Below are 23,384 nucleotides of genomic sequence, written 5' to 3'. Positions count from 1 at the left end.
TGATGGGAAAGACATGGAGGAAGCCATAGCAAAATTCATTGCTACATCATATCACCATGGAGCAGGAAGCAGAGAATTGGGGAACTAATCCAGACTCCTTCCTTCAAAGTCTCACCCCTAGTGACTTTCACCAGCCAAATACAATCTTCCAAAAGTTCTCCTGGTTTACAAAGTATCCCCACCTAGAAGGAAACAAAGTCTTAAAAACTTTAGCTTATGGGGGATATTTTTATACTGGTGAACGCATTGAACAGGAGTTTTGTAGAGAGGTTTCTAAATTTACAGATGGGTACCACTTCTTTCCAGGGTCCTGTTCTCAGGCTGGCCATCTGATCTCTCGTCCTCATGTGCTTCCTCAATAAAATAGAGGTCCATAAACTCAACTGACAGGAAAGGTTCTCCCATTCTGTGTTAGAAGCTGAGAGAGTCAGATGCAGACCTGGCTGCAGGGAGCTTCCTTATCTTCTCAGGCCTGGGGGTGGGTGGTGGGGGTGAGGGTGGGGTGGGGGGTGGGAAGTGGGAGGGAAGTGAGATGGTGTCAAGCCATAGGCTTACACAGCTCAGGTCTGGGAGGGCGAGTAATTACCACTCAGCAAATGTTAGCTGTTCATTCAGTATTTTCTATTTAATGGAAAGCAAACAGTCCATTCAGCATCAGAAGAAAATTTAATTAAAACTTACACCAGGCACGCACAATATCTATCATACACCAAGCCACCTCAAGTGTCTGTCACTTCAGATCTTGTCTTCTCCCTGTTAGGTTCCTTTCCCATCAACAGCACTGATATCCGAGCCTGGAAAATCAAGGTCCTCTCCCTGCCTCAGATTGTGTAGGGCTGCGATCTGTTAAGAAGAAGGAACCGGGCAGAGGAATAGGAACAGAAGGAAGAAAACAAGAAAAGGAGGAAAGGGGGAAGAGTTAAAATCTAGTATTGCAGAGAGATTAAATATTCACAAGTGATAAGTCAACTAACTGTTCACCAAAACACAGAGCTATGTAATTGTGTAGTTGAAGATAATTAGTTTTGTAATGGATTTACTTTGAAAATGAATTAACTGCAGAGAAATGAGGTGGGGGGTGGGGGGCATTTCAAAGAGCTTTAGGAGGAGCTTTCCTCAGCCAAGTCCTTCCACCTCTCAACTCATTTGGATAAATCTTAGTTGAGGTCTTTCATGAATTTTCTCCGTTCCTTCTCCCAATCACTTAGCGCAGTTAAGGTTAGCATCAGATCAGACTGTGACCTCTGCTCTGTCACTGTTGGTTGTTTGGAAGGGATCTCTCTGAGCCTTCATAGAAATCGCAACACAGCACCTCCGAGTCAGAGAATTAAATGTCATATCATAAATGTCTACTGTGAGACAGTATCAGACACCCCTTCCCCTTTCTTCTTTCATTCAGAGCCATCTGATTGCAGGAGTCTAAGATCCAGTCATTTCTCCAGGCCCACTCAAGTCCTGAGAGAACCTTGCTTCTCTCACCGTCTCCCTTATTCTAAGGTCCCGGGATGCATAAATCCAGGAAGCATAATAGAGAGTTCCATAGCGTTTCAAAGTTAGGGTGATGAAAAGAAGCTAGCTTTCCCATCGCCTCCTAGCTGCACCCCAAGATTCTCTCGAATTCGTTACCCGCCGCCTGTGCGCGCGCAGAAGGCCAGGCGAGCTGCAACCGCGGGGCCGAGCGCCCCCTCCCTGCTCCGCTACCCCTCCTCCTCCCGATACAATGACTGGGCCGGAACAGCGCATCCGCCGAGCCTCATTGGCAGGGCCGCCCTGGCCCCCGGAGAGGCGACGGGCGGGGGCAGTGCCGAGAGAGCGGGGAAAGCCGGTGCTGACAGTGGCCAGAGGCTGGACTGAGGGAGGTGGGGACACTCGGCTCGGAGCTCCTCTGCGGAGCGTGGGTATCCTAGTGAGGATACCGGGCCAGGGGATGCTGCGGGCTTTAGCTGCCCAGCTAGCCGCAGCGGAGTTGGGCTGCGCGGCTCCGACGCTGAGCCCAAGCCTGGGAGGAGAGGAGGAGGACCGAGAGGAAGACAGCTGCTGCGGGGGAAGGCGCCGCGCGCCGTGGAGTTGCGGGACTGGCGCGGAGCGGGTTCCCCGGGTCCCGCGCGCTGCGCAGTGCAGACAATAAAGTAGCAAGGCGACAGCCCCGCTCGCCTGAGGAAGGAGGAGGCTGAGCAGGTAGGTAGGCGACTGTCCCAGGGTTGTCAGAGCGCGCTGTCGCTGGAGGAAGGAGGCCGAGGTTCCACCTTAGGAGCGCAAAGTGCGCCCCCAGCGCTTCTCGCAGGTTGGGGACCCGCAGAGCAGGTCCCCAATCTCCTGCCACCAGGAAGCCCCGCCCCAAGGCTCCGGGGCTGGTGTAGCCTGGACTGGAGTTCCTAGGCACTTGGCGCCGCTCTTTGGTGGCTCTGGCAGTGTGGTGACAGGAAGTTTGGCGGGTCTGAGGCTTTGACGCTGGTGGGGTTTGAGAGTGCGCCGCATTGGACCACGCGCTTTTTGCCTTGGTGGGAGGTAGGGAGAAGAATCGTTGAATCCCAGACCCTGTTGCCCGGAGAAGCCCTCCGAAGGTGGTGGAAAGAGCTGAGGGGTCCCTGGCGTTAGATAAGGACGTCCAGGGCTTGGCTTGGCCACCCTTTGTAAATAGGCGTGTCACATCCTAATCGCGCTTGTATTGGAGAAGCTGTTTGCGTGTGAACCGCTCCCTGTCATTTTTCTGGAGTATTTCACTTTTCCTTTTCACCGGAGATGGCACATTTAACCCTAATTTGAGAAATGCTGTTTTTTGGACTAGAGGCCAAAGGGCGTCCTGCACTCTTAAAGATGCTCCTGATTAGAGCTAGTTCTCTTTACAAAGAGGGAAGAGCTGGGCTCCAGTCTTTCCCCGGTCTGAGAATTCAGTGGCAGGAGGAGGTCTCTCTCACTCTCCTTTGTGTGGCCGCTTCCTTCCTTCCAGATGTGAGAGGGTTGGGTTGGGCGCTTCTGGGTGCGGTAATAATTATCCTGAACATTCCTGAGATCTGCTAGGACTTGTAAACATACCAGAGCCAACTCCTCTGAACTTTGCGGGTTGACTTGATGTGTTTGCTGGTACCCAGAAGGCTGCGTCTGCAAGGTTGCCCCTTGGGGAAGGAAGACGCCGCCGCCGTGGTGCTGACAGGCTCAGTCTCTCAGGGAAGGAGCTGCATGATTCTTCAGGGTTAGCCTGAGCTTGCCCCAGAAACAAACCAGCCAACTCAAGAGGATGTGTTCAAGATTACAGGGCAATCCCTGACATGCTGATTCATGTCCCAAAGGGAGTGGATCTGTGGAGCTTCCAAATCCAGTGTCTGGAGGGGAAGAAAAGCTTCTTCGCCTTACTTAACCTTCTCAAGCCTCTCTTTGATCTGTCATACGCCTGCTGAAAAGAACTAGGGGGAATCTGTGTCAGGCAGCCAGATAGGCAGTTTGCAGGCGTCATGAATAGTCTGGGAGTTAGTAAGGCAAACCCTACAGGGAGGGTAAGGTCATTGGAGTTTATTAGCAACTAGTCTCATGTTAGACTCCTGGCAGAGCACGGTCATTAGAAGGCACCCCAGTCACGTGCTGTTAATGATTATAAAGAAAAAGAGGTTTTTTCCTCATAAATTTAGGTTAATATGTAAAAGTTGATGGAGAATCAAGAGCTATGTGGTTTGTTGTTATTGTTGTTCCCAAATTCAGTGTTACGAAAATAGCCAGCAGGTTTTCTGTAAACAAAGGCACACACATATACTCATCTTGGAGTGGTACATATATTTCCTAGAACAGGTCAAGAAAAACTTAGGGTTTCTTGGGATGGAGAAGACCTGTCATTTCTTCAGGACATTGCACACATGTTAACGAAACACTTTATTTGCATATATTTGGAAATGCAGGTAGAAAGTATTCTAATAAGAGAATCGCTGAAAACGAAGAAATCTACCTAAAGCACATTGACAATGAGGCTTGATTTTTGACGTTGTCCACAAAGTTTGCAGAAGATCATTCTTTAGGCCATACAAGTACTTGTCCTAAATGTCACTCTGTTTGCAGATTCACAGGTTCGCTACAGAAAAGTTAAGGCACCTCCTATAGCAGGTACAGAATTACCTTTGAGGCTAAGGAGTCTAGAAAAGTGTGGCAGGAGCTAACTTCACAGCCGGCCCAGAGTGTGGGAAGAGCTTCTCAGGTCTCAGAAGTGTTTACCATTTCTAGCCTCTATTTCTAGCAAAACTCGGGACTCCTGCTTGTCCAGTTGATGGCACAGACTTAATTATGGCTTTGCGGTCCCTTTGAGGGAAGAGAAAGGAAGTTTTGGCTAACTGACAACACAAACAGGGTGCGTAAAAGGCAGTTAAAAATACATGGCTGTCTTATCTAGTCTGCAATAGTTTTCAAGAGTTGCCCAGATCTTTGCACTGCAAGCTTATACTACAATTGGCCTCTTTCTCTGTCTGCCCATCCCCCTTCCTCTTACTCTCCCCTCCTTCTTCTTATCATTTTTATTTTGTTTTAGATGATCTTGTTGGGATGGGAGGGTAATGAATTAATTTCTAGATCCTTAGGACTTTCTGCTACCCTACTACCCCTGTCTAACTAATGTGGCTTCTGGGCGATCAGAAAGATAGCCTGGGGTGGCATTTTTCTGTTGCCAGGTGCTTTGATAAAAGCCATCTTGGTAATTCAGAGGCCCAACTTAATTTCTCTTGTAAACTGCCTTCCTGTAATTATAATATCATTTAAAAAACACACACATTCTTCCTAATGAAATCAATTTCTAAACATTTGTCTCACAGGATAGTGTTTCTCAAAATGAAGATCATAAACTCTATTTCATGGTCATAACCAATATTAGAAAACTATCTGACAAGACAAGAGACTGGCACCATGATAAGTTGGTTAGAGTTCTGTGGCTTCATGGAACTTTGAGCCAGATTTAGGGGTTGGGGGTGATGTATGTATGTATGTATGCATGCATGTATGTATGTATGTATGTATGTATGTATGTAGATTGCTACATAACATGTCATTTCATTGTGAGTTACTGTCAGAAGTTTGGATTGCACAGAGAATGTGTATCTATTAGTACTGTTTTGACAAGTGGGAAATAGAGTTTTAAATAGACTTGGGATACTTTATAGACATCACAAAAGCACTGTCTTTTCCTGTGTGGGGGTTTACATCATTAACAGGTAGAAGGTGTATTTTGCTTAGAGATGAACAACTTCCAAGTCTGATTTCTTCTTGCTTTTTAAAAGCCCCGCTTTTCCATCCTGTATACTGGGTTCTCTTTTGCATGGTAAGAAGACCGTATAAGATGTGCAGTATAACTGTTGTTGGCCTAGATGGATATGATTTGAGTATGTCCTCCAAAACTCATGGGCTGGAAGCCTGGCTCCCAGTGTAGCCAAGTGGAGAAATGAAGAACTTTGGTCACAGGGCACCAGCTTAGAAAGAATTGATGTAGTGTCTGTAGGACCTGGGTCAGTTCCAGAGAGAGGAGATCACATGTGATCTCTTTCATTATAAACCCCTAGCAATAGGCTCAACAGAAAGGGGCCATGTGATGTTGAACTTTTAGCCTACCAGACTACATACTTTCTTTGTGATGTTTCCAGAGAAAATGTCAGGCTGGTTGACTTCTCTGGAGGAAGCTCCTGTAATAAATGACTTCTGGAGGAGAGAAGCACCCAGACCACATGACCTATCATAAGAATACAGTTGCTGGGGAAGAGAATTGTACACTAAGGTCAGGAGTGGGTGTTTCAGCAGAGTGCAGGAGCCTAACGGCTGATTCCTGTACTCTTTGATGTCTTGCAAAATGCAAGTTGAGCTAAGCTCTCTGTATTCCCGTAAAAAGGTTATCAATATAGCTTCTCGTGTGTGTTAGGAGAACCCCAGCTGCTTCTGAACGCGGTCAATATTGGGGCTTATGAGATCAAAATGTAAAGCAAGTGAAACTGATCAGAGGTGTGCTATTGTCCATGAGACCCTAGAAGGAAATGTGCAGACACATGGACAAAATATCCACAACATGCCCAAAAACCTCTTCTCAGGTATGACCATGATGTTTTCTGCAAGTACTGGCAAATCCTGAGAGGCATTCTTTTAAATCAATGCCTTGTTCTAATGTGATGTACGTTATTTAAATTGGTCTTAGTGGGGATTATTTGGGGAGTGTACCCCCTTAGGGCCCAGGGGCAAATCAGTCCTCCATTGTGTAGCTCTTTGGCCTTGAGCTATTTATTTGGGTCTGTGTTACGTTGCCCTTGGGGGGAATGCACTGCTTTTAATTGTCTCCTGTCACTTCATATACAATTAAACAGTAGGAAGAGAGCCCTAATTGTGCCTGGCTGCAAGAATACTGCTTACTCACAGCAGAGGGTCCATAGAAGTAGGTTGATCATGCTGACTTGCCTGGGGTCAGTCCTGATTAATATCTGTGTCTCCAGTATGGACTGGTAAATTATATGGTCACCCTGCCTAGGGTCCCATTTAGGAGGGCTATGATTAGGGTTTGTGAGATAGTTTAAGTTATTTGATAGAGTGTTCATTCTACCCAGGGAGAGGTAAATGATTATGCTAAAGCGCGTGTGGTCACAGAGCAAAGGAGAAAGGACACGCAAGACATCACCATACAAATGCTGTTGTAGCTCCCTACCAGGGATAATTCCACCCCCCTGCCCCCAAAGAGACATTTGTCAATATCCAAGAAATTGGTTGGCTGTCACCATTTTGGAACAATGCCAGTGGATTCTAGTGGGTATTGGGCTGGTCTCTCAGAAAAGTCTACAGTACACTGAATACCGTATACCAAAGAACTGCCTGGCCTCCATGTTTATGGTATATGTAACCCTTTGGTGGAAGTTATTGGAAGGAGAGGGAGAATGTAATATCATTTTCAGTTGTCAACTTGGAAGGATCTGGAATCACCTGGGGAGGAATTCTAGGTAAGGGATTAGGTTAGCCTTTCTGTGAGGGATTTGCTGAGTTAGCTTCATTGAAGTGAGAGGACCCACCCTAGATGTGGGTCATGCCAAGTCATTGAAAGGCTCCAGGCTGAGTGAAAAGGGGAGTGTGCCACTGTTCTGTATCTTTGTTGTGGGTGTGATGTTAACTGGTTTCCTCCCTGTAATGGACTGTATCTGAACTGTAAACCAGAAAGCAAACCCTTTCTCTCTTCAGTTGCCTTTTTTTTTTTTTTTTTTTTTGTCAAGCAACAGAAAAGCAACTGCAATAACAGGGAAAGTGCTTGAGGCAGAAGAGTGATGCTATATGGGTAGTCATTTTGAGATAATTAGTAGGCTATGTATTTGTATTCCTCAATCTTTTTCATGTGTGAAACAGCTAAAAATAAGTTTTGAACAAGATGTGCTCACCAGCACTGAAGGACCAAACTCCTGATGCCTGATGGCATAACTGTAAAGGCTCAGTAAGTAAGAGAACTCGTCTCGATGGTATCAGCTCATGTTCAGCCACACTGAGAATTACTCAGCGACAGGCAGGAAATGTTTATACCTTGTAGCTCGTACCTTCATTTTCCTGTTAACTGTCACTGTAGCAAAATAGCTGAGGCTGGGTATTGTATGAAGAAAAGTTGATTCAGCTCAGCGTTCTAGAGGGAAAGTATCGTGTGGGCTTATGCTTAGCTTTGATGAGGGCATTATTAGTGCAGGCGGCAAATGATTGTGATGGGAATAGCTGTTTTTAAAGGGGGGATTACAAGGCCAGATAAGAAGGCATAAAGGTAGAAATTCATCTTTTTATAGCAACTAATTTTTTACAAGTGCTCACTCCCTGAGGCCTTCTAAGCACCTTGACTCCAGGGACCTAATTTCCTTTAGCCCCCATGTCTTTTCTTAATGGTTTTCTGATATCTTGGAATTGCCAGACTTGGAGCAAAGTGTCCAACACATTATGAGACACACTTAAACCATATTCAAACCACAGAATCCCCGCTCTCCACCCCTTATATGACCAAGAAAGCTCATTCTGAAGTTATGACTGGACTCAAATCACCCAGTGTTTTTGACTCTGGTAACTCTGGTTACCAGAGTCTTTGCTGCACTAGTGTGGTCTAAAGAAGCAAGGCCATTGTCACAAACCATGGTTCTTGTGTCACATGGCCGTCTGGCCTAATACAACCATCTCCCAAATCTAACTCTGTTGCTTATTACATGTGTGTCTTGAACAGGCTTAGCCTCCACTCCTCAGTTACCTCCTCTGTAAGAAGGAGGTGAACAGAGTTCCTGCTGTATCTGGCTATGTTCAAATGATAAAATCCTGCCTGATCTTGCTAGTATATGGAACCACTGCCAAGTTAAGGATAGGGTGTAGCTCGGTGCCAGAAGGCTTGACTTGCATATTTGGGGCCTAGGGTTGGATCCCAGTCTGAGGGAAGTGCTTTAACATCATCAGTCTGGAACACTGACTTATGGTCACATTCCTCTCTACGGAGTGAGCCTCCCACCTGGTGTCATCAATAGCATCAATGCAACCTCTGTTAGCACCCTGAGCTTTCGAAGTGCTTCTGACACAATGTCTCATTCATCCCCACGAACCCCAAAGTTACCCACACTTTATAGAGGTGGACAACAGGCCTGGAAAGCTCCAGGAATTTTTTCAAGACCACATGGCTAGTGAGTGACAGGCTTTGGGGAACCTAAACACTGTCCCTTGGCTCTAGGAGACTCCCTTCTTTATCCCCTCAACATTTACAGTGCAAGAACCTGACTGTTTCTCCAGAAGAAGCTGACACTGACCTACCAACTTGTACATGCTTTCTCCTCTGTTGTTACTATAGAATATTTTTCTGTGTGATTTTGGCAGGAGGGTATGTAAATGACCACCAATACTATTGTTAATATAGTACTTGGAAGAAATGAAGAAAAAAAATACTCTTTTCTGTTTTGCTGAATAACCCCTTTAGCAGAGTGGAGATTTCAGCCATGCAAACTGACATGGGCAGTAAATATAAAACCCTCCCAGAGCATCCCTAAATATTTGGCTGCCACAAGAAGGCCCCTGGCTTTGAAACTCACCAAGCAGCCTCGACAGTTATTGGAAATAATTATGCCTCTGCCACAGCATGGAGTCCCATCACAACTCTCTGGATTCAAAAGGTCTTTCTGGAAATACCAGCATCCATCTTCCAGCTGGTGCCTCCAACAGCCAACTGTGTCTGTGGGGGACCAAACAATGGATGGGGGTAGGGATTGCTTTTAGCCTTTCTTGGTTGCACCTGACTGAGCTCATCCCATCAATTCAGTCCTTGCAAGAGAGCAGAAGGGGCCTTCTGTGACTAGAATGCCAGGCACCCATAGGCACAGAGCTTGATTAAACGGCTAGCGCTGGTTCTGCTAATTTACCCAAGCTGGCGCAGAATCCTCTCAGAAGGAGGAGCTGGGGACAAAACAGATGAGTTGTGGTCTAGAATTGGCAGTGGCCAGAGGATCAGGGCAGAGGATCCGGTTCAATAGTCGGGCACTTGCCTAGCATGCTTAAAGCCCTGGGTTCTAGTCTCGGCAACACAAGGAAGTGAGAAAACAGTTCTGGGAAAAACAATAAGGCAGAGTTCACATCCTACTGTTGCAGTAGTGTCTTAATTAGATTTCCAAGTCCATCAAATATGCGGTGACACCTACAGCCTGGAAATCTTTGAGGCATCATGCTTTATAATAATAAACTCTTATAACTTTAACATTTTTAAAAGTTCCCAGATAAGTGTTCTTTTTAAAAGGAAGTTTCTTCATAGCCTGACTGTTTCAGTAAAGTTTTACTTGCTGTTCAGGGAAAAAAAAAAGCATTTGGTATAACTGGTCATATCAAATAGCCTTTCTTTATTTAGATAAATTCCAAAGCAGGAGAATTCAGCTTCTGGATACATCAGAAGAGATAAGGGCGTCTGAGGCCATCACACATGAGCAAATTGGCTTCATTTAAGTGTGCAAAGTAGAAAACCAGGGTCCTGATAAACTAATGAAAGCCATGTGTCCCACACTGGGAACACAGAATCTTGTCCCAGCGAGGCAGTAAGACTTAAAGTGACCACATGACACAATTATTTGCTCCAACCATGTTAAATTAACTCAATTTGTATTTTGGGGAGAGAGAGAGAGAGAGAGAGAGAGAGAGAGAGAGAGAGAGAGAGAGAGAGAGAGTTTGTTTTTCATTTACCTCTGTGGCTCCAGTCATGCTAACCCTCCAGCATCTGAAAGGGTTGGGCATCCAGTTTCCTGGTGACAGAGTATGACGCAAATGGATGAAGAATAAAACAGTTTCTTGGGAATGATTTGACCACCGTAGACAGTTCTAATCATGAGTTCGTCTGGCTGTATTCTGAAGTTTAATCTTCCTTGAAAACTCATACAGGAAAAATACTCTGTGTAGATCTCAGAGAAAAGCTGCAAATATAGTCATGATAAAGGACATTACAACTGACAGTCTGTCAGGCACGCATCCACCTGATGGATGGACGCCTTTGCCATACTATCCGAGAGAAGTACAAGTTCGACTTCCTTCAGGATGCTCTGTATGCAGTTTCATCTCCATTACTGATGTCCAAGAATCGGCAATATATTTCACCTAGGACATTCTTTTCCAGGTCATTGAGAGCTTCTTCTTTGTAGTCACACTATCTTTCGCTATTTGGTTGGATTGTTTTCTAACTTGGGGAAGATTAATGTGGCTCCATTTTTCCTGCACATGGCTTTATTAGGACAGACATCATCTATGGTTCCTTGCCATCATCCTGTTCTTTGACAGCTGAGTGGCATGGGTTAAGTGGCTCTTCAAAAATTGCCACTGACTTTGAGCCATGGATGGCAGTGTTCATACCTACCATCCACTCAGCAAGCAGAGACAGTACGGTCAATGTGAGTTCCATGCCAGCTTCTACTACATCTAGGGATCCTGCCTCAAAGATAAATAAGAGGCCAGTGGTGTCACTCAGTTTGTAGAATGTTTGCTCTGAGTTCATGAAGCTCTGGGTTGGATTTTTCAGTGCCACGTGAAACTTCCAGTGTGGTGCCCACCTGTAATCCCATCACTTGGAAGACAGAAATATCAGACAAAACTTTTCCTGGGGAGATGCAACATACATATCTCACACAGATAGGGATCCCACAGCAAACCAAAGTATGCAGGGACCAGTATTGGCACAAGACTAAGTTCTCAGCACAAAGAGATTTATCTGCCCCAGAGGGACAAAAGACAGGGAATAAGAGTCAAAGACAGGAGACAGAAGACAAGGGAGAAGGGGGAAGGGAACAAAGGAGGGGGCAATGGATATTTGTCTGGGGGAGGGATAGTGACAAAAGACTGTCTCTGGATAGAGGAGACAGGTATGACCCATAGGCAAATGGCGATTTATAAAGGTAAAAGGGAAACCCTGTGTTAGGATGAGGAGTTTAATTTTGATTGGGTAGGTTAATTAGGAAAGCCCAAAGGGGGCTTTTTATTTGCTGGACTTCAATTCTTTGCTAGCTGAACCTTGGTAGTCAGCCTCAGGGGGAGGAAGTGGTCAAATAAGGAAGTAGACCTTGGTGGTTAGCTTCAGGAATGTAGTGAGCAAATTGTTTTTAGCAAGGGAGAGGGAAGTGGGGAGAAGGGCAAGGCTTGTCAGAGCCATGTTTGCCAGACTCTAGCTGGATAGTGTCCCTTCAGTGGATATTAGCAAAGTCCAACTTGGTAAATCAATGAGTTTTATTGAGGTTACTTACAGAAGTATGGGTGGAGGGGGTTACTTAAAGGAGCAGAAATGATTCAAAGACAGCCGCATCTCTAAGGCCCACCCCATCATGGTGACATCTCAGAAAGCTGGGAATCTTGGTGCACACTGCACAGCCTGCTGGCAGCTCAGCAGTTTGGAGAGATTCTTTCCCAAGCATCTCTGATCCAAACCTCTTCTACACAGCTAGGCTGTTTTCTGCTTCTTCCAGGCAACTCTGTCTCTGTCTTCTTTGCAACCTTGCCTCTCCGAGTGCTGTGTAACTGTTTCCTCTGAGATCGAAATATTTCGTCCCGCAGGGAAATTCCTTGAACTGGAAGATACAAGTCAAAATAGCTTGGGAAGTTCCTGAAACTAACCAGTTAAAGCTGAGAGCTCCTCAGAGGAGGGGAAGCTGGGCTGCAAAGACTCAGCTAATCGGAGCTGCAAGGAAGACTCTGCACCCAGATGAGCCACCTGCAAGAGGTTTAGACCAACTGAGGCACCTGGTGAGGTCTCTCTCTCCAAGCAGTTGAGCTGCCTGCATGGCTTGGCAGTGTGTTCCAGGTTCCTAGTTCTGTGAGCTGTCATCCATGCTCAGGTGGGCATTGGTGACATAGCTGCCTGAGTCATTGCTGCTCCTGTAACTAACCCCAATAAAACCCATTGGTTTACTGAGGTGGACTTTCATGGTATCTGCACTTTGGTCTGTGTGGGCTCCCTATCTGGGGTTAGTAGATGTGCATGTTGCATCCTCTGCCCCCGGAAAAGTTTTGTTACCCAACACCCAGTGAGTTTGAGGCCAACCTAAAATTCATGAGACGGTCAATAAATATATAAACAAATCCACAGATTTTGCTTCCCACTAACAAAGCTCCAGAGACTTAGTTAGAAAATGGCTGGCAGCTTGTTTAGGCCTTCATGCTTAGGATCTTGGCTAAGTGATCTAACACGGGCAAATGAGGGAGCACCACTCTTCCTCCTCACCCACCAGAGAGATAGAGATGGAGCAGATAGAGTGGGGATTTGAACCTGAGACTAAGTCCCTAACTGCAGGACGAGTCTGAGCATGAGCTGAGTTGCCCTTCTCTGCCCTCTGAATTCCCTTGCGTCTCCCTTTGCCTTGGTAGCATTCAGTGTCGGGGAGAGCCTGAGATCAAAGCTCTGCATCCTTGATGTTTGCGTTCTTGGCATCTTTTTGTACAGGTGGGGTTCTGCTGATCCATGGGTTCCTGGGCATCTTCTGCACAGTTGCACTTTCTGAAAGTCTAACATATGAGTTCAGGCCTGGAGCCCAGGGCTTTGGAAGGATTTTTAGAATTTCTCTCATTATGCTTAAGTAGCATATTTGAGAAACCTGCAATCAGAAGAATTCTTGGTGAATCTATAATGCAGAAGTTGGCAAACCTTTTTTTTTTCAAAGGGTCAGATCTTAAATATATTGGGCTTCTCAGGCCATGTAGCCAAGATTGCAATTACTTCTCAACTCTGCCTTTGTAGAGCTAGAGAGACAGTAAGTCAAATAAGGGGTGCAGGCGCAGGGAAGATGGCTCAGCTAGCAAGTGCCTGCCTGGTAAGCATGAGGATCTGAATTTCCTTTAGAACCTATGAGTCTTGGTTAGGGTTTCTATAGCTGTGATAAAATACCATTGACCAAAATCAACTTGAGGAGGAAAGGGTTTATTTCACTTCTACAGCATTCTCAATCACTGAGGAAAGTTAAAGCAGAAACCTGATGGTAGGAGCTGATGCAGAGGCCATGAAAGGATGCTGTTTATAGGCTTGCTTCTCATGGTTTGCTCTGCCTGCTTTCTTATACACTCCCAGGACCAGCAACTGAAAGGTGATGCTAACCATATGAGACTGGCTCCTTCTACACCAATCACTAATTCTTGCTCATAAGCCAGTTTTCTGGGGGCATTTTCTCCATTGAGGTTCGTTCTTCCCAAGTGTGTCAATTTGACATAAAACTGGCAAGAACACCATGTAAAAATCTCTGGCGTGGTAGAGTCTGCCTGTAACCACAGTGCTGGAGAGGCCCTATGACCAGATGGGCCATACTTGGTAAGGTCCAAGACAGTGGAGACCCTGTCTCCAAAAAGTTAGATGAAAGGCTAGACCGATGGCTCAGTGACTAAGAGGAACTATTTCTCCTGCAGAGGACCTGAGTTCAATTCCAAACACCCACATCATAAGGTTCACAACTGCCTCTGGAAAGTTTGATGCCTTTAGCTTCTGAGGGCAGTAAGAGTCACCTGGACAGATCCACACTTACATGTATAATTTTAAAATTATATTATAAGTCTTAAAGTGGAGAGCAATTGAGAAAGATCCTGATGGCTTCCACAGACACTGGCATTACACACGTGCGTACACGCGTGCACACACACAGACACACACACACATGTAAGCACTTAGGTGCACACACATGTATACAGACAATTTATTCTGGTGCATCTTTATTTATAGAAATCAAATAATGGGAAGAAGCTGACCCAGGAGATATAGTTTGCCAACCCGTCTTCAACAGAGAAAAAGGACTATTCTGGGTATTAAAGTTTATGTGGGTATGTTGTTGAGTGGCAGACTCCAGAGATGACAACCTAAGTTTGTCCCTCTCCCCACTTCTAACTACTCTAATTGAAGCAGATGCTTTAAACACGTTGTACCTCAGTTTCCTGTCTTCAAACATGGAGAAAGGACAGGTCTTACCTCACTTAGGGGTTTGGGGAGTTGCTAGATTTGTGCTCACACTGCACTTAGTGATGGAGAAAAGATCTGAGAAATGAACCATTAGGTAGAATTATCCAGTATACATCTCAGAGTGCACTTCCACACACTGGACGGTACAGGTCAGTTAGTGCTGCTTCTTAATGCAGTCAGTAGATGCGAGAACCATGAGACGAATGAGACCATAGTAAGCCTTTGTGCATGCATGCATGTGTTTGTGTGCATGTGGAGGCCAGGGCACAACTCCAGGTATTGTTCACCTTTGTCTGTTTTTGTTTTTGTTTTGTTTTGTTTTGTTTTGTTTTGTTTTGTTTTGTTTTGTTTTGTTTTTAGAGAACATGGGCTCTCACTGACCTGGAGCTTGCCAAGTAGGCTAGATTACCCAGGCAGCTAGGCTCAGGGATCCCTCTATCTCTGCCTTCCTCTAGCATTGTGATTACAAGTTGGGGTCTCCACACTTGGCTTTTTCTATAGGTTCTGGAGGTGAATCTCCATTCTCTGTGCTTGAACATCAAGCACGTTAGCAACTGCCCACCTCCCCACCCCTCACGGTAAACTTTACTTCTCTTTTTATTTTTAGTTTGTATGTGTGTGTTTCGTGCATGAGTGCACATGTATGCATAAGCCAGAGCATGTGCGTGAGTGTGTGTGGAAGCCCAATGTCGGTGTTGGCTTGTGGTTCCAGACTGTAGAGGCCAGAAGCTTAGGTGAGGGCAGTGGGTTTATCATTGATTACCAGCAGCCTGGCCTTTGGCAGCTTGTGAAGTCCAAGTTTTAGCAGCAGTAGCAGCTAGTGTCCACCCCAAGTGTGACTGATGCTCCCAGGCCTTAGGTGCCACACTGGTGCCTTTTGCTAATGTCACAGTTCCTGACCTTCAGTCCTTAGGGTTGGGCCAATCACCGGAATGCCACAAGTGACTAGAATTTGTAACACCCTGTCTGTGGTTCTTCACAGCCTTTTCTGTATGTCTGCCATCCTTTGTCCACTCTGCTGTCTCTGCCCTGGTGTCTCCATCCCCTCTTGCTAGTACTGCCTCTGTGGTATTGTTGGACTTGCTGTGACTGCTGCTCATTCTCAGTGTTCACCACCTCAGCCTTCTCTGCTGACAATAGAAATCAAAAGTAGGCAAAGAAAAGGCCATTCAGGAAAGCCTTTTGTTTGTTCTAATTGTGTGACTGAGGGTAGCCCTGGAGGTTGAGCCCTGGCGGACTCCACACAGAAGGGAAATGAACAGCCTGCTTATGGAGTCAGCAGAGAGCTGTGAAAAAGATGTTCCCACAAATCATGGGACTGTCCATCATGCAAACGAAGGACCGTCTTTCTACAAATCATAGGTCTTTTCCAGAGCATCAGGAAAGGGCTTCCTCATTGACAGGAGTGAAAAATGTCCAATAAATAAAAGTTTAAAAAAAAAAAAAAAAGACCAGCAAGCTGTTTGAGACCTTCAAGCTGGGAGTCTTCTGGAGTCAGAGTGGTGGTTTGGCAGCAAGTAGCTGTACTTAAAATGTAGCTTCCTCAAGATATCCATGCAGTATTCAAAGCAGCTAGACAGCTTGGTTCAAGATAGTCTGCCTAACAGCTGCCAGAGAATCAAATTCCCCAAGACCTTTAATGTCTTACTCATTAAATAAAAAAATAAAATTAAGTGGGATTCTGGATACTTATAGTAAAGGCTTACCATTACTGTAACAACTCTTTAACAGTGATGAACGGGGCTTCATAGTGTTGGACTTCCTGCCCTATCGCCCCAGGAAGACTTGGGTCTCTTGGATGTGTCCTGTAAGAAGTGCACTCAAAATAACAATGAAAGGTAGTGCATACCTGTAACCATAGCACTTGGGGGTGGAGACAGGAGGATCCAGAGGAGTACAAAGTCATTCTCCAGTTCAGAGTGAGCTGGAAATCAGCCTGGGCGACATGAGACCCTGTATCAAACAACCAATCCAAAGAAGACAAACGGACAAGTGACAATAAAATTAACAGTAAACCTACAATATAGCGAACACCTGAGACAGTAACAGGTGCTGTCACAATCAAATCTTAGGCACTGCACACAGGTTTAGCGACCACCCAGCACCACAGTGTTTGGTTATCCCAGAATCGCCACACACATGAGAATACAGTGTCATATCTCATTATGTCACGGCATCACGACCCTCTACGTGGTGAGGTTATTCCATGAGGGCATTACATCATGGCATTACATCACAGCGTTACATCATGGTGGTACATCACAGTGTTACATCATGGCAGGCTGTCAGAGCGTTGGGTCAGTAATGCACAAGATGTGACGCCATGGAGCTCTGTTCCCTATGTCCGTGATGACTTTAAACAAAAGGAAATTTTCAGTTCTGTTAAAACTTATGGCCTCACCATTGGACGTGCTGACTATGGTCATCTGATTGTCGTTTGGCACTTGACACAGACAGGTGGGCTGAGTTTTACAGCACTTTGCTTTATTGTGCATTGATGATGTTATTTTCAAGAAGTTGAAGGCCTGGGGAACCAGGACATATTCCAGGAAGGCATGCTCACTGAGTAACTGTGACCCATTTGGGTAGTTCCCATTGCTCAGGGTGTTAGTCTGTTTAGGTGGCCTGTGACCAGCAATCTTTGATGTCACTATTGTAATTATCTTATGCTATCTCAAAGCATGTGGATAAGAAATTGCAAACTCGACAGACAAATGTCCACCTTCCAGGTGCCAAGAAAGGTGCCCTGTACTCTTGGCTCTCACTGGGCATCCCTACTTGATGAGACCAATTAACAATCTACCAGTGGCCTCCTCCGAGATTCTCTTGAAATCAAAAGCTAAAAATGGTTGAGCTTCATGAGAAAGCCAGGTCAAAGACTGAAAAAGAAGTTGGGTGTGGCACCTCAAGCTTGTCACCCTGAACTTTTGCGACTTGGACAGAAGGATTGTTAAGAGTTTGAGGCCAGCCTGGGCTCTTGGTTATTTGAAATCTTATCAAATAACAAACAAGAGTAACAAAGGTTATGTCCTTCATGCCAAACAGGTAGCCAAGCTGGAAAGCAAAGGAGGAGGGAAAAAAGCTTCTCCTGTAAACACAAAAATGATTAAAAAAAGCAAACTACAGGTAAACAATATTGAGGAGATGGCCCAGGGGTTAAGAGCATACTGTTCTTGCAACCAGCTCCAGGGAATCTCTCACACTCTTCTGCCCTCTCCAGACACTGCACATCTGCATACAGTGGGCAAAAGATCCATACACATCAAACAAACAAGCAAATAGATAAATGAAAAAAGAAAGCAAATGTTTTCAATTGCTGATACAGAATTTATGTGGTTTGGATAAAATATCAAACAATCACATGCCCTCTTAGCCGAGGCCTAATCCAGGATAACACCATCTTTAATTCTTAACAACTGAGCCATGTAAGAAAGCTTGTAGAAGGCAGAGTTGATGTTAGCAGAGGCTAGTCCATGGGAGTTTAAGAAAGACAGTTTTATGACATGAGTCAAGGTGAATGGGAATACACTCTATATACTCAGCAACACTAGAACTGGTGCTTAGATATGGTTCTAATCAGTTGTTTTGTTTGTCTACTTGGGTCCTGGGGATCTCAACTCAGGACTTTACCTTTGTGTAGCAGGCATTTATCTCCTGAGCCGCTTCCTTGGCCACCTTTTTTTAAATTTCTAATAGCAAAATGTGAGTTTTGGCTTTTCTTCTCATCCAGGCCTGTGCCTTGCTGCCGGTTGAATGTGAGTTAACACTAGACTGTCCCTTGAGGAATAACTTGGAAGACAGGGCATCCTTCTTATCTTTCACAGCCCCCATTTACTCATAAGCAGCAGTCACTTGGCAGATTTGCATCCCTGTGTCGGCTCGTTTTATGTCAACTTGACACAAGCTATCTGAGAAGAGGGAACCACAATTGAGAAAATGTCACCATAAGATTAGCCCATATGCAATTCTGGAACATAGTGTCTTGATTAATGATTGGTGGGCCTATCCCACATCGGGTGGTGCCACCCCTGGGCAGGTAGTCTTGAACTCTAGAAGAAAGCAGAATAAGCCATAAAGAGCAAACAAGTAAGAAGCAGCCCTCTATGGCTTGTACTTTAGCTCCTGGCTATAGGCTTCTGCCCAGACTTCCTTCAGTAATGAACTCACAAGCTATTAGCTAGTGATTCTCAACCTTCCTAATGCTGTGACCCTTTGATACAGTCCCTCATGTTGTGGTGACCCCAATCTTAAAATTATTTTTATTGCTACTTCATAACTGCAACTTTGCTACTGTTATGAATTACAGTGTAAATATCTGATATGCAGAATATCTAATATGTGACCCTCATGGAAGGGTCATTCCATCCCCCACAGGGGTCACAACCCACAGGTTGACAATCATTGCTTTAAGGCAAAATGAGACTTCTTCTCCCCAAGTTATTTTTTTGTCATAGTGTTTGATCACAGCAATAGAAACCCGAATTAAAACAAACTCTATGGTGGTTTAAATATGCCTGACATAGGGATTGGTACTATTGGGAGGTGTGGCCTTGTTGGTGTAACTGTGGTCTTGTTGGAGGAAGTGTGTCACTGTGGGGGTGGGCTTTGAGACCCTTCTCCTAGATATGTGGGAGTCAGTCTTTTCCTATCTCCCTTTTGGATGAAGATGTAGAACTCTCAGCTCCTCCAGCCCCATATCTGCCTGGACCCTGCCATCCCATCTTGATGGTAGTGAACTGAAACTCTGAATCTGTAAGCCAGCTCCAATTAAACATTGTTCTTTATAAGAGTTGCCTTGGTCATGGTGTCTGTTCACAGCAGGGAAACCCTCACTAAGACAACCCTTCTCTAAGAGGATGTCAGCCCTTCCTCAAAGGTAAAGCATAGGAAGCATTACCTGTGTTTCTGGGTAAAATACATGGTGTACATGTGTTCTACCCCAGGAAACCTTTCATCACTCTGCCGTAGGTTCATCTATTTTTGGTGACATTGTTTCATTATTGAAGATGTGTGAAAATCTTTGCACCCAAGTTAGAGATGTGTGTCCTAGTTGAATGAGAGAAAATGCAATCTATGCTCTTGGGGTGAGGAGTGGGGAGGGGTGCAGGAGTTGTAAATAGCACAGGTGCAACTGGCACCTAAACGTGGGGCTCTCTGAGAACTGTGAATCAGATGTGTGGGGTACAGAGCACAGTGTGAGGGAGTCACGGGAATGAGGTTTAGCCTGACTCTATGCATCAACCCAGGAAATAAGACCCGGAAGAAAACATGTGAGGCCACAGAAAGCTAAAGAGTAGACTATCTGTGCTGGAGTCCCATCTATCTCAAAGAAACACCTTCATAACCACATAGAGGTGGGAAAGCTTTTTGAGCCTCATAAAATGGAGGTGGGAAGGGAAGGCGGTCAACTCTGTTTGACAGTTGTGCTTGGGAACAATGCTAAAGCCACAAAGAGATCGTTTCACTTATTACTCTGCAACCCTGCAGGATGTGTATAAATGGCTCCATTTTACAGGTTGGGAAATTTAGGCACCAGAAATCTAGTGATGTTTTCATTTCCCCTCACCAGGTAGTGAAATCTAGATTAATCTGTCCACAGCCAGTGTATTGTGATGTGTGTATGTGCGTGTGCATGTGCGCATGCTTGTGCGTGTACCTATCAGCCTGTTCCCCTATTAAGGCTGAATCATAGCTTTTTGGGCTCTGATGTTTTATTTGTGATCAGAAGCAGATCCGGAGAGTGACTTTATTTATTTGGTAAACAGGAAACAGCACCAGTGAAGTTAGGAAATGAGACAAGGAATGAAGGTAGCCCACAACTCATCCCACTAGCACTGTGGGATACCTAGAAGTAAATTCCACCAAGGAAGCTGAGCAGGAGCAGAGAGCATGCATGGCAGCCTGTCCTACTGAGCTGTAGGATGGCAGGACGAATCCACCACTGAGGGTGACTTTGAGGGGTGGAGCCTCCACTCTTGGACTTGAACTTGTGTCCTGACTTTGTCTAAGTATGACTCTAGCAGCAAAAGAAAGTCCTTGGCAGGAAAACACTAGGAAACAGAGAGACAGGGAATATGGGAGCATTACCAACAGGTCCTACTGTGGTAGATCTAAGAATCTGAGGCCATGTGACAGTGGCAGGCTGAAGGTCACTATCCATAGAAGCTCTACCTCAATTTTGCAGATATTTGAAGGTCTTTTGAGAGAGTAGCTTTGGTCTTTGTCAACTCTTGCTGGACTCAAGAATTGCTCCCAGGTAAATGCATGGCAAGCTTCTTCTGTGAGTTGTTACCTGGGATGCTTTTCATATGGATATACCCATCTGATAAACCACCAAAACCACCAGGACACACATATCATTATATGATTTGAGTCTAGAGCAAGGTACTGTCGTGGGTGCTTTGGCATAAACTCAAGCTCTCTCTGATATCTCAAAGCACAAGACCTATCCCCAGTGCATGTGTGGCATGGTCAGCAAGAAGTTTTGTTTCTCTCCTTTGTGTGTGTGTGTGTGTGTGTGTGTGTGTGAGAGAGAGAGAGAGAGAGAGAGAGAGAGAGAGAGAGAGAGAGAGAGAGAGATCAAGCTAGACTCAGACTCACAATGTAGCTTAGGATGGCCTTTGGTTCCTCCTCATCCTTTTGCTTCTACCCATAAATGCTGGGATTATAGGCATAGATCATTACACCTAGATGAACTTTTGCTTCTGTTTTTCTTCCTACTCCTGTTCTTCCATTTAGTTACGGATGAGAGTGATATACCAGGCAGGTCTCAGGCTATCCCACCCCCGCTCCCATTCTGTGTAATCTTAGTACAGATGCACTCACATCTTCTTAAACAGGAATGCCAGATTGTTCCTCCTCGTGGGATTCAGTGTGAAAATGTATCATGAAATGTTTTGTCCACTAATACTCATCCCCACTCCTTGAAGAGTGGCCTCACCCTTTACCTTTTATCTTGCCATGTGGCTCTGACATAGAGACCAGATTTCCTGCCCTTCCATTTGTATTCCCTTTGCTATACCATAAAGCTCCATTTAATGTGAGGGAAGTGATACATGCAGCCTCTGAATTATTCCCTTTGAAAGAAAACACCCTCTACCTGCTCCTTGAGCCTCACTCCGGCTCCCAATTTCCACTGAGCAAGAACATCAGAAGCAAGAATCCCTGAGCTATCTTCAGGTAGAGGGATGTGGATGGTAATCTAGCAGTTACCAAGCACCAAGGTGGAGGGAACCCTGGTCCATGCCTTTATGTGGAGCTGAGATGGACCATGCAGCCCCTGGCTTCCATTACACTGGCCTCCACAGGGAGTTGAAGCAGACCATTGAATATAAAGCATTCTTCCTTGTTCCTTGTCAATGCCAAGAGCCCACATTTTCATGGGCATGAAGTCTGAGCCCATATCTGAGCCTCAGTTACTTTGGGCTCATTAAATTCTCATTGTAGAGTTAGAGAGATGTTCAGAAGCTCAGAGCATGTACTGGTCTTGCAGAGGACTCTCGTTAGTTCTCGGCACGTACATTAGAATTGCCTGTATCTCCAGCTTCAGTCTGGCCTCCATGGGCACCGGCTCTCATGGGCATAAATCCACACTCAGACACACGGGCACACACATAATTAAAATTTTGTTTAAATCTTGCATAAAGATAAATGATCATTGTAGTTAGGGTCATATAAGACTTAACTTTAAATGAATTAGTTGTGTGTTGCAAGTGTATATGTGCTAGGGTACCCATGTAGACATCAAAAGACAGCTTTGGAGAGTCGATTCTTCCTAACTCAGGTTACCAAGCTTGCATCATTGGGAAGCAAATGCCTTTACTTGCTGAGCCATTCCACTGGCCCAGAACACTTGACTTGAATGCCAGCACCACCACTTACCCGCTGCCTATATAGGAACCTACGTGGCCACATTTAATTAGTCCCACACAGACCTTGTAAGTTGGCTGTTGATGTAAACCACCCAGTGCAGTGCTTAACATCTGGTCCATGGTCAGTGGAAGATACAGTTGATGCTATTTCGATCACCCTTAATTATTCCTCATGCTGAGTTGTTGCTGACCGACTTAGCAGTATTAGCTACCGTAGTAAGCAGCAGTATTAAATTAGAATCTGCTGCTCTGACATTTAGAGTTACCTTCGCTAGATCCGAGGAAGGTTGGGTCTCCATGGCAGGTGAGCAGGTGGACAGCATCCCTGTGGTCTCTCAGCTACTCTCCCACACTTAGAGCAGCATTTCTCTGCCTCGGCTAGTAGACACAGCATCATTAGTTGGAGGAAAGGCAATGCCTAGTGATTCAGTAGACAGTCACCCAAGCCTGTTACCTCTTGATCCCCAACAGAGCCAAGCCCTGGGGAGGATTGTTGGGCTAGCTTGTGAAGTGGGTAGCAGTAAGTGAGAGAAGAACCTAGAATGTCTACTGTCAGTGCTCTTCCTGACTAATCTGAAGCCACACCCTTACTGCTTGTGGCTAACACTCTTAAGAATCCAACTTCAGTTTCCTTTGATATATATATATATATATATATATATATATATATATATATATATACACACACACACACACACACATACATTCATACTATATAAATTTGGCTGTTACCAATTTCTGGCCAGTAAGGTGAGATCTAGAGAGAACACTCTTTCTGGGAACTGACTTAGGTGGGAGTCATATGACTTAACCTTTCCAGGTTTCTCCTGCTACCTAGAATACAGGCAGGATGCTGACTTCTGAATATCTGTGGGTTTTGAAGTCAGAGCCAGAGGATCAGTCCAGGATGTTAATGTTTAAATGCTGTGTACGTGTGCGTGTGTGTGTGTGTGTGTGTGTGTGTGTGTGTGTGTGTGTGTGTGTACCATAGCATACATGTGAAGGTCAGAGGCCAACTTTCTGGAGTTGGTTCTATCTTGCCACTATGTGAGTTACTAGGATTAAACTCAAGTCATCATGCTAGTGACATCCATATCCACAGAGCCATT

General features: G+C 45.2%; 2 protein-coding genes across 2 annotated transcripts in view; one reads left to right on the top strand and one right to left on the bottom strand.

Annotated features, from left to right (window-relative positions):
- Positions 1 to 647: 647 nt before the first annotated feature.
- Positions 648 to 3,454, bottom strand: LOC117715715 (uncharacterized). Its single transcript, XM_076940955.1, has 3 exons — positions 3,355 to 3,454; positions 1,627 to 2,246; positions 648 to 843 (listed from the first exon to the last, which is right to left on the bottom strand). Exons 1-3 carry the CDS (start codon positions 3,452 to 3,454, stop codon positions 757 to 759), a joined length of 807 nt encoding a protein of 268 aa, XP_076797070.1. The 3' UTR covers positions 648 to 756.
- Frmd4b (FERM domain containing 4B) overlaps positions 2,039 to 23,384 on the top strand; it is a 326,911-nt gene continuing 305,565 nt past the window's right edge. The window contains exon 1 of the mRNA XM_034511455.2: positions 2,039 to 2,178. The gene's annotated coding sequence lies outside the window, so the exon portion shown is untranslated. The remainder of the gene's footprint in view (positions 2,179 to 23,384) is intronic.

Source organism: Arvicanthis niloticus, chromosome 9 (genome assembly GCF_011762505.2).
Source record: "Arvicanthis niloticus isolate mArvNil1 chromosome 9, mArvNil1.pat.X, whole genome shotgun sequence".
Taxonomy (NCBI): domain Eukaryota; kingdom Metazoa; phylum Chordata; class Mammalia; order Rodentia; family Muridae; genus Arvicanthis; species Arvicanthis niloticus.
The sequence above is the reverse complement of the archived record's forward strand: the minus strand, read 5'-3'. Positions and strand labels throughout refer to the sequence as shown.

Excerpts from the sequence above, each read along its gene's own strand:
- LOC117715715 (XM_076940955.1), bottom strand. The coding sequence starts at position 3,454 with ATGACGCCTGCAAACTGCCTATCTGGCTGCCTGACACAGATTCCCCCT. Across the intron at positions 2,247-3,354 it reads GAGAGGCTTGAGAAGGTTAA|GTGGAACCTCGGCCTCCTTC; the intron begins GTAAGGCGAAGA and ends TGCGCTCCTAAG. Across the intron at positions 844-1,626 it reads TGCGCGCGCACAGGCGGCGG|ATCGCAGCCCTACACAATCT; the intron begins GTAACGAATTCG and ends TCTTCTTAACAG.